Source organism: Ctenocephalides felis, unplaced genomic scaffold, assembly GCF_003426905.1.
Source record: "Ctenocephalides felis isolate EL2017-DRISC unplaced genomic scaffold, ASM342690v1 CF-g0.4_SCAFFOLD_01604, whole genome shotgun sequence".
In the NCBI taxonomy this organism is placed as follows: Eukaryota; Metazoa; Arthropoda; class Insecta; order Siphonaptera; family Pulicidae; genus Ctenocephalides; species Ctenocephalides felis.
Genome location: NW_020537758.1, coordinates 2,901,651 through 2,923,436, shown reverse-complemented (window position 1 = coordinate 2,923,436; position 21,786 = coordinate 2,901,651). Strand labels below are relative to the sequence as shown.

General features: G+C 29.7%; 1 protein-coding gene across 1 annotated transcript in view; it reads right to left on the bottom strand.

Moving 5' to 3' along the window:
- Nucleotides 1–218: 218 nt before the first annotated feature.
- Nucleotides 219–21,786, bottom strand: part of LOC113372837 (DENN domain-containing protein 5B-like) — a 24,143-nt gene continuing 2,575 nt past the window's right edge. The window contains 21 exon segments of the mRNA XM_026613172.1: nt 219–408; nt 471–675; nt 1,992–2,174; nt 2,289–2,485; nt 4,919–5,037; nt 5,111–5,259; nt 5,337–5,587; nt 5,649–5,772; nt 6,751–6,853; nt 6,932–7,090; nt 7,536–7,704; nt 9,912–10,118; nt 10,186–10,388; nt 11,418–11,590; nt 11,646–11,792; nt 11,854–12,009; nt 12,012–12,131; nt 13,496–13,630; nt 16,448–16,734; nt 17,847–18,073; nt 21,004–21,174. Coding sequence (XP_026468957.1) covers nt 219–408; nt 471–675; nt 1,992–2,174; nt 2,289–2,485; nt 4,919–5,037; nt 5,111–5,259; nt 5,337–5,587; nt 5,649–5,772; nt 6,751–6,853; nt 6,932–7,090; nt 7,536–7,704; nt 9,912–10,118; nt 10,186–10,388; nt 11,418–11,590; nt 11,646–11,792; nt 11,854–12,009; nt 12,012–12,131; nt 13,496–13,630; nt 16,448–16,734; nt 17,847–18,073; nt 21,004–21,174 — 3,675 coding nt within the window.

Sequence of the window (21,786 nt, the reverse complement as noted above, 5' to 3'; positions counted from 1 at the left end):
TCACAAAAAATCAGTCATATATTTGGACGAGGTATGAATTTAATATTTGGCATAGAAAAGTCCGAAATAGAATTTAATATCTGAGAAAATTATGTCTTCGGACCAACATTCTACTAAAAAACTACTAAAAAAATATCTACTTAACACTAAAACTATCAACGACAATAATAATAAATTATCGCGTCGATAATTGGTTGAAATAAATAATATTTTATTTTTTAACAATGTGAAGGTATACCTTGGGTTATAGAGTTTTCCAAAACAATATGAAACTCGTCTAAAGGCTCCAAAATTTGTCTCAAAAATGTTAGAAGGCCTCTTCGACGTAGGAAAGACTGCTCTTCGTACATTTCTGCTGTTAATTTGGTTGCAGCCATCGGTTGCAACATTCTGTGGAGTAAATGCTCCCTAAAACAAAAAAATAATTATTATTAACCTGGTAATAATTTTACTCTTGTATATTTTTTTACCTCAAGCTGAGACAAATAAAAAGCTGGAATTTCCCATCTTTGCCCAAAGAATGACAATGTGATGCGTTTTGTATCTCGTCCACCAAATGGCAGTAGCACCTCCAAACGGCCGCCACTTCTTGTTGGTTCTGAGGAGTCGCCGAACCACGAACTGCCGCCAAAGAATCTTCGACTAGGTTCGCTTCGAATTCTTCTTTAACACGAACTAAAAAATAGAAAAACACATTTTAACATTGTTCTAAATCTTATATATAAAAATGAATCGCAAAATGTGTTGGTAAGCACATAACTCAACAACGCCTGGACCAATTTGGTCAATTCTTTTTTTAAAATGTTCGTTGAAGTCCAAGGATGGTTCTTACGGCGAGAAAAAATCGAATAATTGCCGGGAAACCCCTAAAAACAGCGCCTTTCTTATTCTCATACAAACGTTATCAAACTAAAACGTAGAATAAATTTGAGCTTTATTGCTATTATAAAAAGTTCATATTAAATTACAAGCACTCGCTGTACACTTCTTCTAAACGATTATTAGGATTTTGATAAATCTTTCTGAAGTTTGTTAAGGACATTTTCTAAGGATGTATGAGATCATAAAATACTGGGATGTACGTGCAATATTGTAGAAATAAATAGCAAAAATTGCAAAAACGACATGTCATTGTTTGCATTAAAAACAAATGACAACTATCATCTGCCAAAAATTTCAATTTACTTATGAACCTAGGCATTATTAGAATATGTGTAATAAATTTATGATTATGAATAAGAAAAATGAAATGTCTACATTATAATTGCCAAAAAGCAGCTGAGATATGTCAGAAAATAAAATAATATAAAATACAGTATATGTATGGCAGATTGAATGATACACACATGAACAGGATATGACAAATTAATTCACTTAAAATATGAAATTAAGCATTAATCAGGGCCGGTCCTACCTTTAATGCGATGCATGCGAAAAATACGAGCGCACGCCTTAGGGGGATTCGGATATTAAATTTTCAGTATACTTTTTTTTCAATATATAATTTCTTTACATCTTTTACTAATCTTTCCACAATATTTTTAAAATTCGTAAAAATTTCACTTTATAACAACAAATAGAAAAGTAAAGATGGATACATACAATTGGGATTACGATTATGATTAGGAAAAGTTTAAGATGCAATTTTGGATATCTTAAATAACAAAAAATTAAATCAATTTAATCCAACTTTAAGTACCAGTATTAGGTTATGGTTATGGTTATGTTATACCGTTTAGTAAACTTCAATTTCCAATATTACAGTGTGGGAATTGAGACTCATCATTTTATTTAAAGCAGTTCTACATTTAACATCGCTCCTATTATAAATGTATATGCATTTTGGCGTTAAGAGTAATTTAAAAAAAACAATAATTATTATTTTTAGGTAAACGGTAAATATTAGTATATTATATTAAAAAATTGTAGACATGGGTACAGGACAACGTCTGTCGGGTCATCTAGTTTTATTATATACATTTGGTACTCACCAAAATAATCCCATAAATACAAGTTGCGTCCAAAAAGCCTGGACGAACGAAAACCGAACAGGAACGCCTGCTGCAAAGATTTGACCAGACCGTTTTCTCCACACAAGAGAGTTGTTAAAGTACTAACATCTCTGTGTCTACTGGGTTTGTAGTGCCATTTTACTAAAACATTAACGCAATCACCTAAAAGTAAAACGAAACTATAAAAAACCTGTCAATCCAAAAATCTCTTAAAATGTCTAGATGAAGTGTCATAATATATTTAGAGTAATATAAATATTTCCTCTATCTCCTTACTTATCATGGTTTGAATGTCGGACGGTTTCAAGACGGTGCTTCCTCCTGCTGCACAAGGTGACCTTGACCTCGGAGGCGTGCTGCAGGCGACCACTAGGTCCTTAGATGGCACCGTCGAAGGCACCAGGGTTCCTACCAGGAGTCGTTCGGTAGAACCGTCGTCTATGCCTCGTCCTAGCCAACGACCACAGGGAAATCTGGGGAAAAAATAATAATAGAAGTAATTAAAAGTTTGGTATAATTTCCAAAATTTAGTAAGATTAGAGCAAGATTCTAGCAATTTATAAATATGTTAAATATTTCAATATGAATTAGTTATAGTCAAGTATTGTAACTGGTAAAAAATCTCAAAAAAACTCTAGAAACATTTTTTTGTGAAGAATAATAACTTTGAAATAAATTTTAGGAACACCTTTGAAAATATATCTACAAATTAATTACTTACAAATATTTTCAACTACTCTCAATTTTACATAACAAAATATTTTGCACCATTCACGTAATATTTAAAAAAAAATCTCGGGCAAATAGTGACTAAATTTTGGAAGAAAGTTCTTAAAAACTAATAAATAATTAATCTATCTGCATCTACTAAAACTAGAATTTTTATAAAACTAAAACTGGGATTTAGTTATTCAATATATATATACACAAAGTTAGTTAAATAAATAAATTCAAATATAAATATATAAGTGATGACTTCTTGGTAAAAATGTTGTAGAATCTTGGTAAAAAATATTTTTTAAAAAGTCCTTTCTCCATTATATCTTCAACCAGTCTACGAACAACACACTATCCAATTGTGATTTTTTAAATTAGTATTTTGTGGAAATATTGTGTAATTACAAGTTTAATATTTATAATACATAGTGTAGTGCATTACCATATCCTGATACCATGGATTATTAAAATTTTAAAATTTAACAATAAGATTAATTAAGATTAATTAACTAATTAATTAAAATAACAATAAGATTAATTAAGACTAATTGTAAGTACTATTTACTATTTTATTTTTTATTTTCAATCCAATTCAATTGTTTTAGTTTTTAATTTTATTTTTAGTTTCCACTGCATGAAGGCTAGGATTACAGCCGAAACGTATGGATTTAAAATAGATTTTTGAAAGAAATTAATGTTTTTTATTGATGTTATGCCTGATTACTAGACTTTGTTAATACATATGTCAACATCAAATTCAGAATCTTGTATATATATTTATCGCCTGTTTGAGTAGTCAAATTGGAATCAAATTAGAGTTAAGGGGACATCCATTAATCACGTGATCGTTTTTTAGGGTTTTTTTTTTGGACATCCCCTTCCTCCTTGGTGATATGTTGTGATATGCAAAATTAACCCATCCCCCTCCCCCACCAAACATCATGTGTATTTTTAGTTACGTAAAATGTTTCGAACAAATTTTTCGAATTAACGAAAAAATCGCATTTTCTTTTGAAAATATGAGTAAAAAATATATACTGATATGATATCTTACTGATTCCTCATTTTTTGTCAAACCGCCCTCCCCCTAAAAGTCTCACGTGATTAATAGACGCCCCCTAATTAGAAATCTAATTAGAATAATAATTTAATCATATTTTAGTAAGATTTTAGTTATACTCAAGTGAAAATCAAGAATGAAATTTGAGTCTAGTTCGAATCAAGTCATAGATGTCAGAAAATTTTTAGAAATTTTATTTGTAATTATGTCAGCACCTAGTTAGAATCCGATCGGATTCCAATAGGAATTTGGTATGAACCCGATTTAAATTGGGTGAGTACAACTTAGAATTGTGTTAAAATCTCATTAGTATATGGTGAGATCTCACTAATGATTTAAAATTTAACTCTAAATGTCACAAATAGAATCTAGTAAGAATCGTATTAGGATCTGGTAAAATTAAAACTTAGAATCCAATTACATTTCTAACTAGATTCTGCCAATAATCCAGTTTCAATCTAATCACTTTCTTCTAACTCATGACATTTTAGTAAATATTAAGTTAGAACCAAGTCGAATTAAATTAGATATTTAATTAGAACCAAGTCAAATTCAAATTGCAATTGCAATATTCTTAGTAATGTTTTATTAAAATCTTAGTTATATTTAAGAATGTCGTTGAAATCTGATAAGAATTAGAAAATTACTAGAAATATTTTAGTTATAATTAAAGCAGAAGCTTGTTAGAATTGACTTATATTAGAATCAAGTTAAAACAAAGTCGGATTAGAGTAAGAATAAAAAAATCTATGTATTATATGTATTATGTGTGTTATAAATATGTATTATAAACCTTGAATGAAGTTGGAACTTCTAGTTACATAACTAGAGAAGTTAAGTAATCTGATTCGGAATCAAGTTAAAATCTAGATAAAATTTAAGAAGATATTTTTTTAGTAGTGCGTATAAAAATGTATGCATGTAGAATGTTTTATGAATATTGAATTGTTGGTCCAAAGACTTTCTCAGATATAAAATTCTATTTCGGACTTTTCTATGCCAAATATTAAACCTTGTCCAAGTGACTGACTGATTTTTTGTCAAAAAAACCTTCAAAGTTACTAATATTCAAAAACCACCCAGAAGTAGAATTAAAATTATTAGTGAAATATTTTCTATGCCAACTTACTTATAAGAATGTCCAGTAACTTCGTTTCGTACAAGAACATTCTCAACTTTCCAATTGGCCGATAAACCTGTGCTATCATGACCTATCCTCAAAGTCGTCAAAATTCCCAGATTTTTATGCTAAAAAAATAAATCGATATCATTCATATATAAAAAACATGTAAAAATGTGTATATGATTTGTTTTCTCTTACATTAAATACGAATTCTAGAGAGCCTTTAGGTATGGGTATGTGTTGGGTTTCAGAAATTGTCCCCGAGATCACAATGTAACAATTGGCAGTGGTGCTGCTCGCTGCACTTGATTTCCTCGAAGGGAAAATTATCACACGATAAGGTAAAGCTGGAACAAAAAAAAATAGATATGTCCTTTAATAAATTTAATCAAAGCTTAATTTCATATCCATCCTTTCCACTTACTCGTTGTGGGGTACGTATTGGTAAAACAAAAATAATCCACAGCGTTTAGAGTCAGCAAATGGTACAAAAACTGTTCCCGTTCGTCTTCGCATCTCAAAAAAGCACAACGCCTGTATAGAGTTTTTAGGAGCAATCCTTGGGATAATAGAGTCCTCAGATGTCTCGACAACAACTTTTTTTCTAAGGATAATCTGACCCATGCTCTTGCGTAACCTATGTGGGTCTTTATGTCTGTCATTGCTTGGATATTCCTAAAAATAAAATATTTATAATATTTTTAAATATATTTTCGTTTGTTATTATATTATGTACCTTATATCGAATATTAGAGATTCTGGTAAAGGTTTTAGTTGTTTTTCTGTTAAATTTTTGGTTTCGTCCCTAGGACTGTCTTTTGTACTCGTCGAGGCGTCTTCGATGGTCATCGTGGATAAATCTGAAATTTATTAATAAATAAATAATTGAGAGAACGGAGTATCGGATTTGAATGATCTAAAAAACATTCAATTTGTAATGATTGGAAGACGTGGTTATTAGATTTTGGCAAAGACAGGTCCCGCCATTTCGAAGATACAGAGCTAAATGTGCAAAAATTGGCAGTTTTTGAGTGAACTAAGCGTCCGATTTGAATGATCTAAAAAACTTTCTGCTTGTATTGACAAAACAATTGTTTTTGGGGATAAAAAATTATTACATCTTTTTTTATTTTCCATAAAATATTTTTGTAATTTTGGATTAAAAATACAAAAAATGACGCAGGCTAAGCACAGTCTAAGCGCCACTCTGGTACAAATGTTTACCCAATTTTGTGAAAACTATTGAAAAATGTGAAAATGCTGCCAAGCTAAGCACATTATAAGTGAAAATGTCGCACAGAATTATTTGCAAATGCGTTTAGACTGTGACCATACGGGAGCACTTTTTCAATTTTGCGTAAATTAATTAGGCAACTATTTTTTTGAAATTGAATTCAAAATGAATTGACGATTGTTTATGTTCTGGAGATAAATTGATTTATGATTTACATTTGATTTGCTCACAATCAGATATAACAAGATAGCAAAAATAATGAAAGTTACAGTATTTGTAATAATATATTTGAAAACGTTTAAAATTTCTCGATTATTTCATTACGGTACGGGAAGGTCCAGCAATTTGTCTTAAGGTACGATGCCATACACCACTAGTTAATGTTTTTCTGATGTATTTTTTAAATGCACATGGTGAGCTAATAAAATTTAAAATTATAATCTAATTATTATATCTGATACTTACAATCCAATCTCTTTTTCAAAACACACCAAGACAATCCTATTTAAGCAGCGTGAAATATTGTAATATTAAAATAACATACTAAATTTTTACAATAATTTGTTATAAAAAATTTTTAGTTTAAATTAAATCTGCAACTTACCAGGTGTTAAAAAATTCGGGTCAGTAGATTTGAGATCATCACCCTTTTGCAATTCTTGGTAACTTGTAAGGTGCACCCAGAGGGCAGATTTGCCCTTTTTGTCCTAAAATAAATATACACAAAATTAGTTAAAAATTGTGCTTTTTTATCTTAAGTACATCACTACTGGTTAATTATTTACCTGCAATCCGTGTGACCAAATCCTTTCCAGAAGGTCACAAAGGGATGAAACAAGGGTGCTTTCTTCGACGCCTCCGAGACCTCCATTGCTTAGACCCAAAGTTCCTGCTTCTGGTCCTAATTTCTCTAAGAGCATCCTTTTCGTCCTACTTTTACAATCCTAAAGGACAAGAACCAGAAATAGATAATAATAAAAATCAGAACCAGAAATCCATGAAGCCAACATAACATTTTTTCAACCATGAAAGTCTTGAAACGCGTTTTTCTCCAAACTGTTTTTTTCTATATGTTAATTTCGATTTCTCAACTTCCACTGAACCGATTTACTTACAATTTTTAATCAATAAAAAATCAATACAAAATAAAACTAAATGTACATAAATATGTAAAGCATTAAATATAATAAATATAAGAAAATATTATAAAAATGTTGAGTAATAAATATTATAATAAAATGCTAAATTTCAAGTATGGATCACAGACATGAACTCTAAGGAATGACTACTTAGTATGATGGTTAAGAGTGTCTTCTGCAAGATCTTAGAAAAATTACAAGAACTGAAAAAAGGAAGGATTTATCAGGTTTTCTATATTTTTTTTATTACCTTTAGTAGTTTTTCAACAAATGTCCAATTAGCCTGAGCAAGGATTGCAGGATTTAATTCACTAGGTGGAAGTGACAATTTACTACCACTATCCTCGTTTCCGTCCGGGGGTTCCCTTATTCCCTGATTTTTGTGACTTTGTTTGATCCTTCTGAGACTATTGGAATTCCTGTCAAAAAATAAAATTTTTGTATATATAATATAAATATTTTGTATATATAAATAAATTGATAAATAATAAATACATTTTGAATACAACAACTCGGTATAATAAATTTTTACATGAGCTCCCGTACTAATTGAGTTATGAATTGATCACTTACTTATTGTAAGTGCGTTTGTTTATGAAATATCTTGTAACTTTTAAACGGTTTGTTTTAAGTAAATAAAATATTTGGCAAATTTGTACAAAATTGAATTATCTATAATATTTACTAACACCATAAAGCCATACAACAACTTGGTATACCTTAAAATTGGGTTTGAAACAGATATATGTATCTGAGAACCCTGCTTACGTATTGACGTCTTCTATTGGAAGTGCATTTATTTATTATATCTCTTGTAACTTTTAAACGGTTTTTTTTATAAGAATGAAATATTTAGTTTTATATTTATTTACAATATTTACTAGCATCTTAACACCCTACAGCAACTCGGCATACTTAAAAATCGCAATCGAAAATGGAAAATAAATCTAATGCATTTAATTATATATCGCTTATAGATCTTGAACTATTTGATTAAAATTAATGATGTACGAGAAAAAATATTTAAAATTAAAAAAATGTGATAAAAAATACCTACTACAACTTAGTATACGATAACGAATATTAAAATTAATAGTTTTATAAATTTTGAACTATTCAAACAAAATAATTGAAATAAATTGACTATTGTATAACATTTTTTGTATATGTGTATGTAAACTAATAAATTTCGTTTAAAATATCCTCCAAAAAATTGTGGTTGTTATGAATTAAAAAATCAAATAAATTTGCATGATAAAAAATATAAAATTACAATATCAAACATGCATTGACATAATTTTACACCAATATTATGTATCTGATTTTTTGTGTTATAAAATAAAATAATTAAATTGTTAACCAATGATTTAAAAAGGATTTTAATATTCTACATTTTCATTACTTGTTAGTACTTTTAGAAAAAGAAATTAACAAAAATATGAAAGATGCAAAGATAGAGTGTTGTGAAAAGGTGATAATTAAAACCCTTTTTAATTCAATTCAGCACATAAATTTATTTATAACAAACTATTCGATTAATTAACAATCAAGCATAAAATATAAATATTTAAAATATATTAATACAAATTGCACATTGAGCATAACATATAATAATTATTATTTATTAATTATAATAATTTATTTGCAATATAAATATTATTATATGTAATCATGCCAAATTTTACACAATTTTAGTCATTTTTTTCAGCACCATCTAAAAGTCTTTTATAAAAAATCAATAATTAATAAAAATATATAAAACGTATAAAAATAAATATAAAAAATACTTTATTACTTAGTAACAAAATAAACTGGTCATTTATTATATTTTAGTAGAGAGAAGAGTATTTGCTAATTTTCTAAAACTCGAGTAAATTTCCTTAAGAGAAGATATTATGTTTTATATTATCATAACACTTTTTTTAATCTACAATTGCACTAATTATGAGAAGTATATAATTAAAGAATACTATTAATTTTTTTGTACTACCTAAATAAAATTTTTGTGACATCGTACACACCACCTAAGGATAATTCTATTTGGAATGATGCAAACCGAATACTTTATTTTTGCTAATTTCATCTCTAATTTCCTTGATAGTTATAATACTTATTGTATTTCCAATACTGTCAATAATGTGAAATTCAATTTCTTCTATTTAAATACTGCATAAATTCCTACTAACATCTAACAATAGATATATTAATAATTTTCATTCCTTCTATATTAAATATTTTAAATTATTATTAGCATCTGTTATATATTATATAATTTTGTTGGCAAGACAAGACAACAATACACGAGTACAAAAGCCAAAATGATACAATAAAGCCAATACAAAAGACATGACAATTAAATTAAATTTGTTTTTAATTAATATCAAATTATTAATTTAATTTTTCATGTACAACATATAGTAGACGATAACACAACATTTATTAATTCTAAAAATCAATACTGATATATGTGTGGACTGATAAAAGATAATTTCAACCAGAAGTTAAAAATGCAATAAAAAAGGGTGTTAAATATTAAAAAAATAACGTTTCCACAAAATCTATTATCCCCTTGGTTGAAACTATTCAATAAAAAAATCCACAACATATAAAAACTTATCCTCTTTACCTAGGCCTGTCCTGGTTGAGCACACTTTTGTCCAGCAAAGGAAAAGACCTAAAATAAGCTGGTCTATTTGGTAGCAATTCCCTCGGAGGTGGTGCCTCAAAATCAGCACTTGCCAACCTTCTATCGAGTGCCCTTTGGGACTCCCTTGAACAAGTACAAGGCTCGTAATTGGGACTCCTGGACAGACTGTCTCCACCGTAACGTTTCCTAGAGAAAGACATATGTTGTAGATATTTGGTAATAAAAAGACTTTGCTGTATGTGTGTAGACGTACTTTAAGAGGTTCAGTCTGTGTTCGAAGACTCCCAGACTAGGATGTGGGTGATCTGATGAAGGTTGGGCTTTGTGATCGATCAGAGAAGCAAACATTTGACTTTCCAAAAACCTCGATAAGAATTGTCTGTGTAGTAAAGGCTGGTCTGATAAGAATGATGCTTTGTCGAAACTGTGCAGGGATGAGTTTGGAGATCCTTGTTCCTACAAATAATTAAATAAATAATTGCAAGTATAACTAGTGGTGTATGGCATCCTGCCTTAAGGCAAATGCTGGAACATCCCGTACCGTAATAAAATATACGAGAAATTTCAAACGTTTTCAAATATATTATTACAAATACTGTAACCATTACAATATCTGAGCAAATCAAATGTAAATCATAAATCAATTTATCTTCAGAATATCAACAATCGTCATTTCATTTCGAATTCAATTAAAAAAAAAAAAAAAAAAAATAGTTGCCTAATTTACACAAAATTGAAAAAGTGCTGCCGTATAGTCACAGTCTAAACGCATTTGCAAATAATTCTGTGCGACATTTTCTGCTTCATTACATGAACAGTGTAAACGCACTTGGGTAAACATGTGTACCAAAGTGGCGCTTAGACTGTGCTTAGCCTGGGTCATTTTTTGAATTTTTAATCCAAAATTACAAAAATATTTTATGAAAGATAAAAAAAAGATGTAATAATTTTTTATCCTCAAAAGCAATTGTTTTGTCAATACAAGCAGAAAGTTTTTTAGATCATTCAAATCGGACGCTTAATCCACTCAAAAACGGTCATTTTTTGCACATTTAGCTCGGTATCTCCGAAATGGCGGGACCTGTCTTTGCTAAAAATTAATCACCTCTTCTCCCAAACATTACAAATTGAATGTTTTTTAGATCATTCAAATCCGATACTCCGTTCTCTCAAAAACTCGCTTTGTATTTTCTGCAATCTTTGCTCCGTATCTCCGTAACGGCTGGACCTGCCTTTGCCAAAAACTAATCAGCACATCTCCCTATCAATAGGGATCTAATATTTTTTGAACCATTGATCCGTGCGCCCGAAAACGTAGACGGAAAAATGCGGACATTCAAAATACACGCACACACACATACACACACACATCAATTTTTTCTGAGGTATGCCAAAACGTTCAGAAACCTTCAAAACGTCGAGAAATGTGAAAATTTTCATTTTCTCACCCTACGGGAAAATAAAAAGTGAGTCTATTATCCTTACCTCAGTATTTTGAGGATATATCACAAAGTGCTCGTAAGCTGCAAACATTTGTACAAATCTGTTCAGAAATATTTCCCGTATAGCATTATTCAATCTCATGTCCTCGCAATATTGTTCCATCGGTGGTAGAGGTCCTTTTGGTGATGACGGAGGAACTGCACAATCTACATCACCTGAAAAAATAAGTGAGTGATACCTGTTTTCCAAATGTAATTTCAGTTCTTTTACCTGTTCGTCTAACCCTCTGCAAAGCTTCAGACCTCGGTCCAAATTTACCATCATGTTTTGGAGGTTTCTGGTTCTCGACATCTGGTGAATTGGGTCTGTCCCAATCCAGAACATCGTGCAGAGAATGTTTACGCCTTAAATGCATACCTGAACCAACAAAACTTTTCAATATAAACCACAACCAACCAAAATCTAAATTTATTCTCACCTGACGGTAAAGTACAACTGGCAGTCATAACATCAACTTTAGCATTACCACCAGCAAACTGGTTCTGAACAACAGTTTGCTGATTAGTGACAACCTCATCCTGATGGCAAACAACCTGGTGTTTATCCAAGACAGCTTGGAGTTCCTGGATAAACGCGTTCTGTGTGGAAACACTGGAATTTCTTCAGGAAGTTGGAGTAAAGGTTTGTCTATATCTACGAAACACAAGGCAGCTTCTGAACCAATTTTCAGTATAGAATCAGCTTCTGCATGCAAACCTGGGGGAAAAGACATAGTAAAAATTGTGATAGTTAACTTCCCGAAGGAGAAGTTTATGTTTTCATCAATAAATCCGACTCGCTAATTTTATGTTTTCTCGACGTTTCAAGCCATTCTGAATCGAATGAGACCAAATTTGGAAAAAGTATGTGTGTGTGTGTGTGTGTGTGTGTGTGTGTGAACAGATTTGTTGCCGTAAATCGACGTTTTCTCGAAAGCGGCTGGGCCGATTTCAAAAATTTAAAAGCAATTCTATGTATCTCGACGAGGACTATTGTTTGTTAGTTTTGTGCGACGATCGACCAAGCCGTTTCTTTATAAATAGCAGAAAAGTGAAAAATCTTTCGTCCACGTTTTAGCCCGCAGTTCTGAATCGATCTTGAAAATTCAAAAACCGTTCGAAAGATATTGATTGGGAATCGTGCTGATTAGTTTTTGGTAAAGATCGGCCGGGCCGTTTTCTTGTAATAAAGTTTTGAAAAAAAATTTTTCGAAGATTTTTATGATTATTTTTTTGACGGTAGATACCATAGTCTTCTAGATCATACTAAAATATTACGGCTCTACGACAATTGGTTTAACTTTAAAAATTCGTCAAAGTTTGCAAAAATTGGTATCGTTTTTTTGGTCAAAATTAGACCTTTCATCGACGTTTTCTCAGAAACGCCTGAACCGATTTCAGAAATTTAAAAGCCATTTGATGTATCTCAATGAGGACTATCATTTGTCAGTTTTGTGAAACGATCTGCCCAGCCGTTTCTTTGTAATTTGAAAAAAAGTGTTAAACTTTTCGTCCACATTTAAGATATTACTTGGGAATGATACTGATTAGTTTTAGGTGAAAATCTACCGAGCCGTTTTCTTGTAATGAACCGTTGAATAAAAAATTTAAGCCGATTTTTATGGAACTTTTTCTAGCGATATATATCATGGTCTTATAGAACTTACTGAAATATTACGGCCTTACGACAAGTAGTTTAATTTAAAGAAATCATCAAAATTTGATAAAATGAGTAGTTGTTTTGACGTTTGTTAAAATTAAAATTAGACAATTTACTTGGTATAACGATAGAGTACTTGGTCCTATTGAACATACTAAACCATTAAAGTCCTACGAAAACTGGTTCAAATATAAAAATTGTTGATCTTTGAAAATTTACTTCTAAACAAAATTCCGAGTTAACGTGTTCGTTCGTTTTCAATTATGTGTGATAAATCCTCTCGGAATACTTTTAATCACTCATAAATTAATTTCTATTTTATTGATTAAGTCGATTATTTACACATATCGGGAAGTTCATGTAACTTGCCTCAAGGCAAAATACAAATACCAACTAGTATTTTGGTTGTTTTTCCTACTTACCCATTACAAATGGTACAGGTGCATCCAGAAAGTGATGTAACGATGCAGGTAAAACAGGTACGTAAACATGAGGCCAGGCGAATGGAAATAGTAAACCTGTGATGCATTCTGCGACTACCATCAGACGTTGACAATCTAAAACACACATAAATACCAAACCAAATCACCAACACATATCGATGCTTTTCTGACGCAACCTCGTAACTCGATTTTGACGATTTTGAGTTTTAATCGGAAAATCAATCACTAAATATAGACGCATAGATCTGTGAAGTTTTGTAAAAAAAAATCAACCGAACGTTTTTTATTGAGAAAAATACAATCACGAATCTCAATTCAGAAAAATGTGCCAAGCGCAACCTCGTATCTCAGAATACATGGTGGCGTATATAAACAAGTTTCGCTGTCAGCAATGTTGTTTAGTTCAATCCTTCTAATAACTAGCTGTAAGTGGAATTCTGTCTTAAGGCAATTAGAGCATCGTGCCTTAAGGCAAATTGCTGGAACTTCCCGTACCAAAAATTATTATTATTTTTTAAAACGATTAACATTTTTGAAAAAAAATTACTTTGAAAAAATAAGATTTTTGAGAAACTATAAATTGGACAAAAAATTAGTTTTTTTTGAAAAAAAAAAAAATTTTTTAAAAAAAATTTTTTTTAAAAAAAATTTTTTTTTTTGAAAAAAATTTTTTTTTTCTTTATTTTAACATATTGTGGAAGATCTGAACTTTTTTTTCAAAGCAATCGTACTGCTTTAACTACATAGGGACAAAATATAAAGCGCGTAAGCGCCGCGTCGCTGTCTAACGCATAAGCATTGGTACGGAACCGATAGGAATGTTAACAAAATGTATACTTATTGTTAAAATCTCTATAAAATGTCTGATAATTTGATGTGCATATGTCTAATGATCATTTTTGACCGCCAAATGGCTCATTTTTTTACATTTTCCTCTATATCTCCGAAACCGCTGGACCTACCTTCATGAAAGTTGTATCGATTCTTCATCTTGTCAATACAAATAAAACGTTTTTTGAATTATTAAAATCGGACGCTCCGTTCTCTTAAAAACTGAGTTACCGTTTTCGGAACTTTTTGCCCCGTATCTTCGGAACGGCTTGACCTGCCTTTGCCAAAAACTAATCAGCACGTCTCCTTATCAATACGGATCGAATGTTTTTTGAATTATTCAAATCGGTTGATCCGTGTTCCCGAAATCGTCGACGAAAATTTGTATCCGCACATACATACACACACATACATACATACATACACACACACACACACACACACACACATACATCCATTTTTTCTAAGGTATGCCAAAATGTTCAGAAACCTCTGAAACGTAAAGATATATAAAAATTTTCATTTTCGACTTTTTTGCGATTACTATAACTTGCCCTACGGGAAGTTAAAAATTATTATTCAATTAAGTTAATTGTTATTAAAACTTAATGAACGATAATTAATAAATATATTTATTATTTACTTACCGCAAGTTATAGTAATTTTCCGAAAATTGAAAATGAAACTTTTTGCATATTTAACGTTTCAGAGGTTTCTGAATATCTTGACATACCTTAATAAAATAGATGTATGTGTTTGTGTGCGTGTGTGTGTGTGGATATAATTTTCTGCCCACGTTTTCGGGAGCACAGATCAACCGATTTGAAACGTTCAAAAAACAATCGTTTCCTATTGAGAAAACAGAACATCCGATTTGAATTATTTAAAAACATTCAATTTGTATTGATGGCGTGGTGATTAGTTTACACGACAAAAGACAGGCCCAGTCGTTTCAAAGCTTCCGATTCGAATGATTCAAAAAATATTTTGCAGTATAAAGAATCGATTAGTTTAGGAAAGCAGAATTTTTTCTTGTCCATTTTTTTTAATTTACAATTATTTCTTTGTTTAAATATGAAAAATGATTCGAATAATTTTAATGCTAGCTAAAATTCTAAAATTCTCTTATATATTTCAAATAAATAAATTTAAATTTGCAAATTAGTTTATATAATTCTTAGAAATATGAGATATGTTCTTTTTTTACTTTTACTTACGTTTTATGTAAACATATATAAACGTCGTTGTCCAATTTATTCTTATATTTTGTCATTCAAATACGAATAACAAAAGTTACAGTATTTATAATAATCTATTTGAAATCATTTATTATTCCTCGATTCTATTTAATTACGGAATGGGAAGTTCCACCAATTTGCTTAAAGGCACGATGCCATGCACCACCAGTTATATTTTTATTATGTTGAGAACAAATATCACAGTAAGCAACAAAAATTAAACAATTATTATCAATTCTTACCGACAATAAATTCTCACATGAAATTAAATTTTGTATTTTTTAGAGTTAGATAATGTGTCATCCGCAAATAAAAAATCATTAAATAAAGAAATAAGAACGAAAAAGAATAAAAGTAACAATAAAAATGATAATCACAAAGTAGTAAATTATAAATCCATGAAAGAGCTAAATATCCTAGATATTGAAATTCCTAAACTATGGCCAGATACTAAATTGTCGTAATTATAAACTAACATATACCACAAGTTTAACAATGTTTGTTTTTTTATTAAGGATTATTTAAAAAGTTGATCGATTCTCAAAATAAAACAATTGAAAAAAGTTATTCATGTACTCTTATTTGAAAACAGCATGACGCAACCACGTATGTTACATTTTTTTTTCGTGCGACAAACACGTATCTCAAAGAATTGAAGAAAAAATAATGATTAATTGTTTGTAATATCATACTTGTCTCAAATAATTGTAACAAGATTGAATATTTTTAAAATCTATAAAAAAAATTGTTGACAGCAGTTTAAAAATTCGTTATAAAACGTTTTTTGTCTCTCCTGAAAAGTAGTAGTTTCTGAGATACGAGGTTGCGTCAGAAAAGCATCGATATGTCAATTATCCCTTACCACTGGATCTTAAGAGAACTTGGTTCTCGAGCAACAAACACGTGAACAGCTGAACAACATTTTCAACCCCCAGCAACTTAAACAAAGTCCTTAAAGGATAATGCAAAGGTGGTAACTCGTTTAAACCAGGTTTCTGCATAACAGCAGCCAAAGGTGCTCCTGATGGATTTGGAGGCGGTAGAAAAAGTCTTACGGATTTTCCAGGATGTGGTGGTGCTGCATCGTACAACAAATTATATATGTACGCCTCTGGAGATAGACCTGGACCAGGTTGACGTGGAAGACTTCTATAAAAAATATTAAAATTTATTTTTGCTAGAATGGAAGTGTTTGTCGATGTCTACAAGGGTTTGTCGATTTTCAAAAACCGGTTTTAAAAACCGATTTTTTTGGCGAAAATTATGGAATTCGAAAACCGGGTTTTAGTGAATAAAGTTTAGCGGTTATAGCGGTTTTCACTGTATAAATGGAAAATGACAAATATAGCCAAATATAAAAGATATATGAAAGCGTTTTGATTCTTGAAATCATATCGGTTCAATAACATATGATATCTTATCAATCTGCAATCGTTCCCAGAAAGGTTTTGTATATATTAATTTAGATTTTTATACCAGAGTATATTTTAATTTAAATCAGTGTGACTTCTTCTTGAAGAAGAAGTACTCAAACTTAAAAAAAGAGTTTTAAACCCTAGAAGCCACAAATAAAAGAACAAAAAGCTTGGAATTATTATATCAGGCTTTAAAAGCAATTATGCATAATTTAGCCGCAAGTATGAGCGTATTTTCTATTTCAGTAACAATTCGATAGACGTTCTCAGTTTTTTGACATCATATTTTATTAAACAAAAAAATACAATTAGAATCTTTAAAATTAAGTAATTAAAATTGCTCGGAACAAGCAGTACCTGAGTTTAACTTAATTGTTTTTAAAACTAAAATTGATATTAACAAGTATGTATCAACATGTATCTAATTTTTTTTTTTTAATTTAATGAATGTTTTTTATTTAAAAATGTATTATTTTTATTTATTCGAAAACTTTACTTTCACTATCATAAAAATATTTTCATTCTTAAATGTGAAAATGATGCATGAATAACGAATAATTATTTTCAAAGTTATTCAATCAAGATAAACTATTATTTCTTAGTTCTACTGATTAAACTTAAAATAATTTTGTTTACTATCCATAAAATTGAACAATAAATAAATTCAGTCAAATACTGCTCTAAATCACACTAAATTTGCGGATAAATTACAGAATATTCGAGCAAAAATTTATTTTATATATAAAATTCGAAAACCGGATAAAACCGTTTTTTTTAGCAAAATTAAAATTCGAAAACCGGTTTTCTGAAATGTCGGTTTTTGTATAAAACCTAGTGTCTACGTACTTGTACAAGTTGGTGAGGAATATTTCAGCTACATAAGAGTAGCATTCTTGGGTAAGTATCACAATGCTTTTGGAAACGAATAATTTATCTTTGGCAACATCATAGTAAGTCAAGGCAGAGCCGGAGTGTGGTGACATCAATTTCAAATGACGGGGCAGTGATCTTGAGTGGGGCCCTTTAGGGCGCACTATACCTTGGCCACTGGATAATTCGGTTAGATGCATCGCCTGAAAAAGAAAAAATGAACTAGGTGTAAGCGACATTTTATATAAAAGAAATAAATAAATTTTATTTACATTCCGCAAAACAATTTGGAAGTTATAAATTATTTAGTAAATTTAGTAACATCAAATGTATTAGTCACTTTTCTTTTGCGATTATAAGTACACCTAGTTGTTCTAGAGATTTCAATTATATGATAATGTTCTGAATTATTTAATTTTAAAGAAATTTGCCAAAAACATTATTTAGTTTCGACAAATGGTTTAATAATTATAAATGATTTAGTAATTAAATGTACTACTGCACGAGTAAGAAGTCGAACCGTTACTCTGACCAGAGTCAAAAAAATTCTTCATTTTTAAGTGCGTTTTACAAGTAATACAAGTCGTTCTAGAGTCTTGTATCATATGACAATTTTGTAAATTATTTAATTTTAAACAATTTTGCCAAAAACATTATTTAGTTTCGACAAATAGTTTAATAATTATAAATGATTTAGTAATTAAATGTACTTCTGCACGAGTAAGAAGTCGATGCGTCGCTATAAGAACAGAGTCAAAAAAATTCTTCATTTTCAAACGCGATTTACAAGTATACCGAGCCGTTCTAGAGTCTTTTATTATATGACAATATTGTGTATTATTCAATTTTAAACAATTTTGCCAAAAACATTATTTAGTTTAGACAAATAGTTTAATAATTATAAATTATTTAGTGATTATATGTACTTCTGCACGAGTAAGAAGTCGACCCGTTGCTAAGACCAGAGTCAAAAAAAACTTTATTTTCAAATACGATTTACAAGTATACCGAGTCGTTCTAGAGTCTTTTATCATATGACAATGTTGTGTATTATTTAATTTTAAACAATATTGCCAATAACATTATTTTGTTTCGACAAATAGTTTAATAATTATAAATTATTTACTGATGTCGACTTCTTGCTCGTGCAGAAGTACATTTATACTTCTGCACGAGCAAGAAGTCGACCCGTTACTCTAAACAGAGTCAAAAAAATACTTCATTTTTAAGTGCGATTAACAAGTAACACAAGTCGTTCTACAGTCTTATATTATATGACAATGTTGTGTATAATTTAATTTTAAACAATTTTGCCAAAAACATTACTTGGTTTAGACAAATAGTTTAATAATTATAAATGATTTAGTGATTAAATGTACTTCTGCACGAGTAAGAAGTCGATGCGTCGCTATAAGAACAGAGTCAAAAAAATTCTTCATTTTCAAATGCGATTTACAAGTACTACAAGTCGTTCTAGAGTCTATTATTATATGACAATATTATGTATTATTTAATTTTAAACAAATTTGCGAAAAACATTATTTAGTTTCGACAAATAGTTTATTAATTATAGATGATTTAGTGAATGTACTTCTGCACGAGTAAGAAATCGATGCATCGCTATAAGAACAGTCAAAAAAATTCTTCATTTTCAAATGCGATTTACAAGTACTACAAGTCGTTCTAGAGTCTTGTATCATATGACAATGTTGTGCATTATTTAATTTTAAACAATTTTGCCAAAAACATTATTTAGTTTCGACAAATACTTTAATAATTACAGATGATTTAGTGATTGAATGTACTTCTGCACGAGTAACTAACAAGTCGACCCGTTGCTATGACCAGATTAAAAAAAAACTTTATTTTCAAATGCGATTACAAGTATACCGAGTCGTTCTAGAGTCTTTTATCATATGATAGTATGTTGTGTATTATTTAATTTTAAACAATTTTGCCAAAAACAATATTTAGTTTTGACAAATAGTTTAATAATTATTCATAATTTACTGAATAAATGTACTTCTGCACGAGTAAAAAGTTGAACCGTCGCTGAGAACAGAGTCAAAAAAATTCTTCATTTTTAAGTGCGATTTACAAGTACTACAAGTCGGTCTAGAGTCTTTTATTATATGACAATGTTGTGTATTATTTAATTTTAAACAATTTTGCCAAAAACAATATTTAGTTTCGACAAATAGTTTAATAATTATAAATTATTTACTGATGTCGACTTCTTGCTCGTGCAGAAGTACATTTATACTTCTGCACGAGCAAGAAGTCGACCCGTTACTCTAAACAGAGTCAAAAAAATACTTCATTTTTAAGTGCGATTAACAAGTAACACAAGTCGTTCTACAGTCTTATATTATATGACAATGTTGTGTATAATTTAATTTAAACAATTTTGCCAAAACATTATTTAGTTTCGACAAATAGTTTAATAATTATAAATGATTTACTGATTAAATGTACTTCTGCACGGGTTGGAAGTCGATGCGTCGCTAAAAACAGAGTCCAAAAATTCTTCATTTTCAAATGCAATTTACAAGTACTACAAGTCGTTCTAGGGTCTTTTATATATGACAATGTTGTGTATTATTTAATTTTAAACAATTTTGCCAAAAACAATATTTAGTTTCGACAAATAGTTTATAATTATAAATGATTTAGTGATTAAATGCACTTCTGCACGAGTAAGAAGTCGTGACCCGTTACGATGACTGGTCTGGTCACCAGAGTCAAAACAATTTTCATTTTAAGTAGGATTTATATGTACTACAAGTCGTTCTAGAGTCTTTTATTATATGACAATGTTGTGAATCATTTAATTTAAACAATTTTGCCAAAAACATTATTTAGTTTCGACAAATAATTTAATAATTATAGATAATTTAGTGAATGTACTTCTGCACCAGTAAGCAGTCGACCTGTTGCTATGAATAAAGTCAAAAAAATCTTCATTTTCAAATGCGATTTACAAGTATACCGAGTAGTTCTAGAGTATTTTATCATATGACAATGCTGTGTATTATTTAATTTTAAATAATTTTGCCAAAAACATAATTTAGTTTGAACAAATAGTTTGATAGTTGTGGGTGATTTGGTGAATAAATATAGAGTTATCTATTACCTGTAGGGTGTGCATGGCATTACAAATGTTCCTATATCGTACTTCTTCGTAGAAAACCAAAGAAAATCCATAGCACCTCTTTCCATCTTCCTTGGTCATCAGGAACCCATGGAACCTTGGTTCCAAACAGTTTTTCTGGGTTTTGAACTGGAGACCCAAAGGGAGGGAAAGCTAAAAAAATACAAACATATTAAAAAAAATAGTAATTCATAATATCCATTTTAAATCTAATTTTATTTTAAATATTTTAAGAAACCTACAGTATTTATTCTATATGTTTCGAATAGTAATTTCTGGTCTTCGTCGTTTTTTTGTAGTAGATAGAATTTAGTTATGAAAATAAAATAGTTGTATTTTTTATAGCATATAAATTAAATTTATGGATTTATTGATTGTTCATTTTTTTGCAATTTTAATATGAATTAAATATTTGAAAAATTGGTAGAAATTCATATAATTTATAACATTTCTGCAAATATAGTTGTCACATTTTAATTCCACCCCAGATAAAAATAGCAAAATATCTATTACCATTTTTTCAATCGTTCATTCCAATTGGCGAAAATTTATCATCTACAATCGCAAAAAAATAATTTCCTATCCTCGGCCAACTAATTAAAATTGAAACCTGACAATTTACAAATTCCATATATTGTTTATAAATTTAAAAATTCTTCAAAGATAAACTATAGAGATAACTAATTCGCAGTAATGTCAGCAAAAAGAAAACGACAGCTGGCCGGCTGACTTGACAAAAAATTAAAATGCACAAATGGAATATAT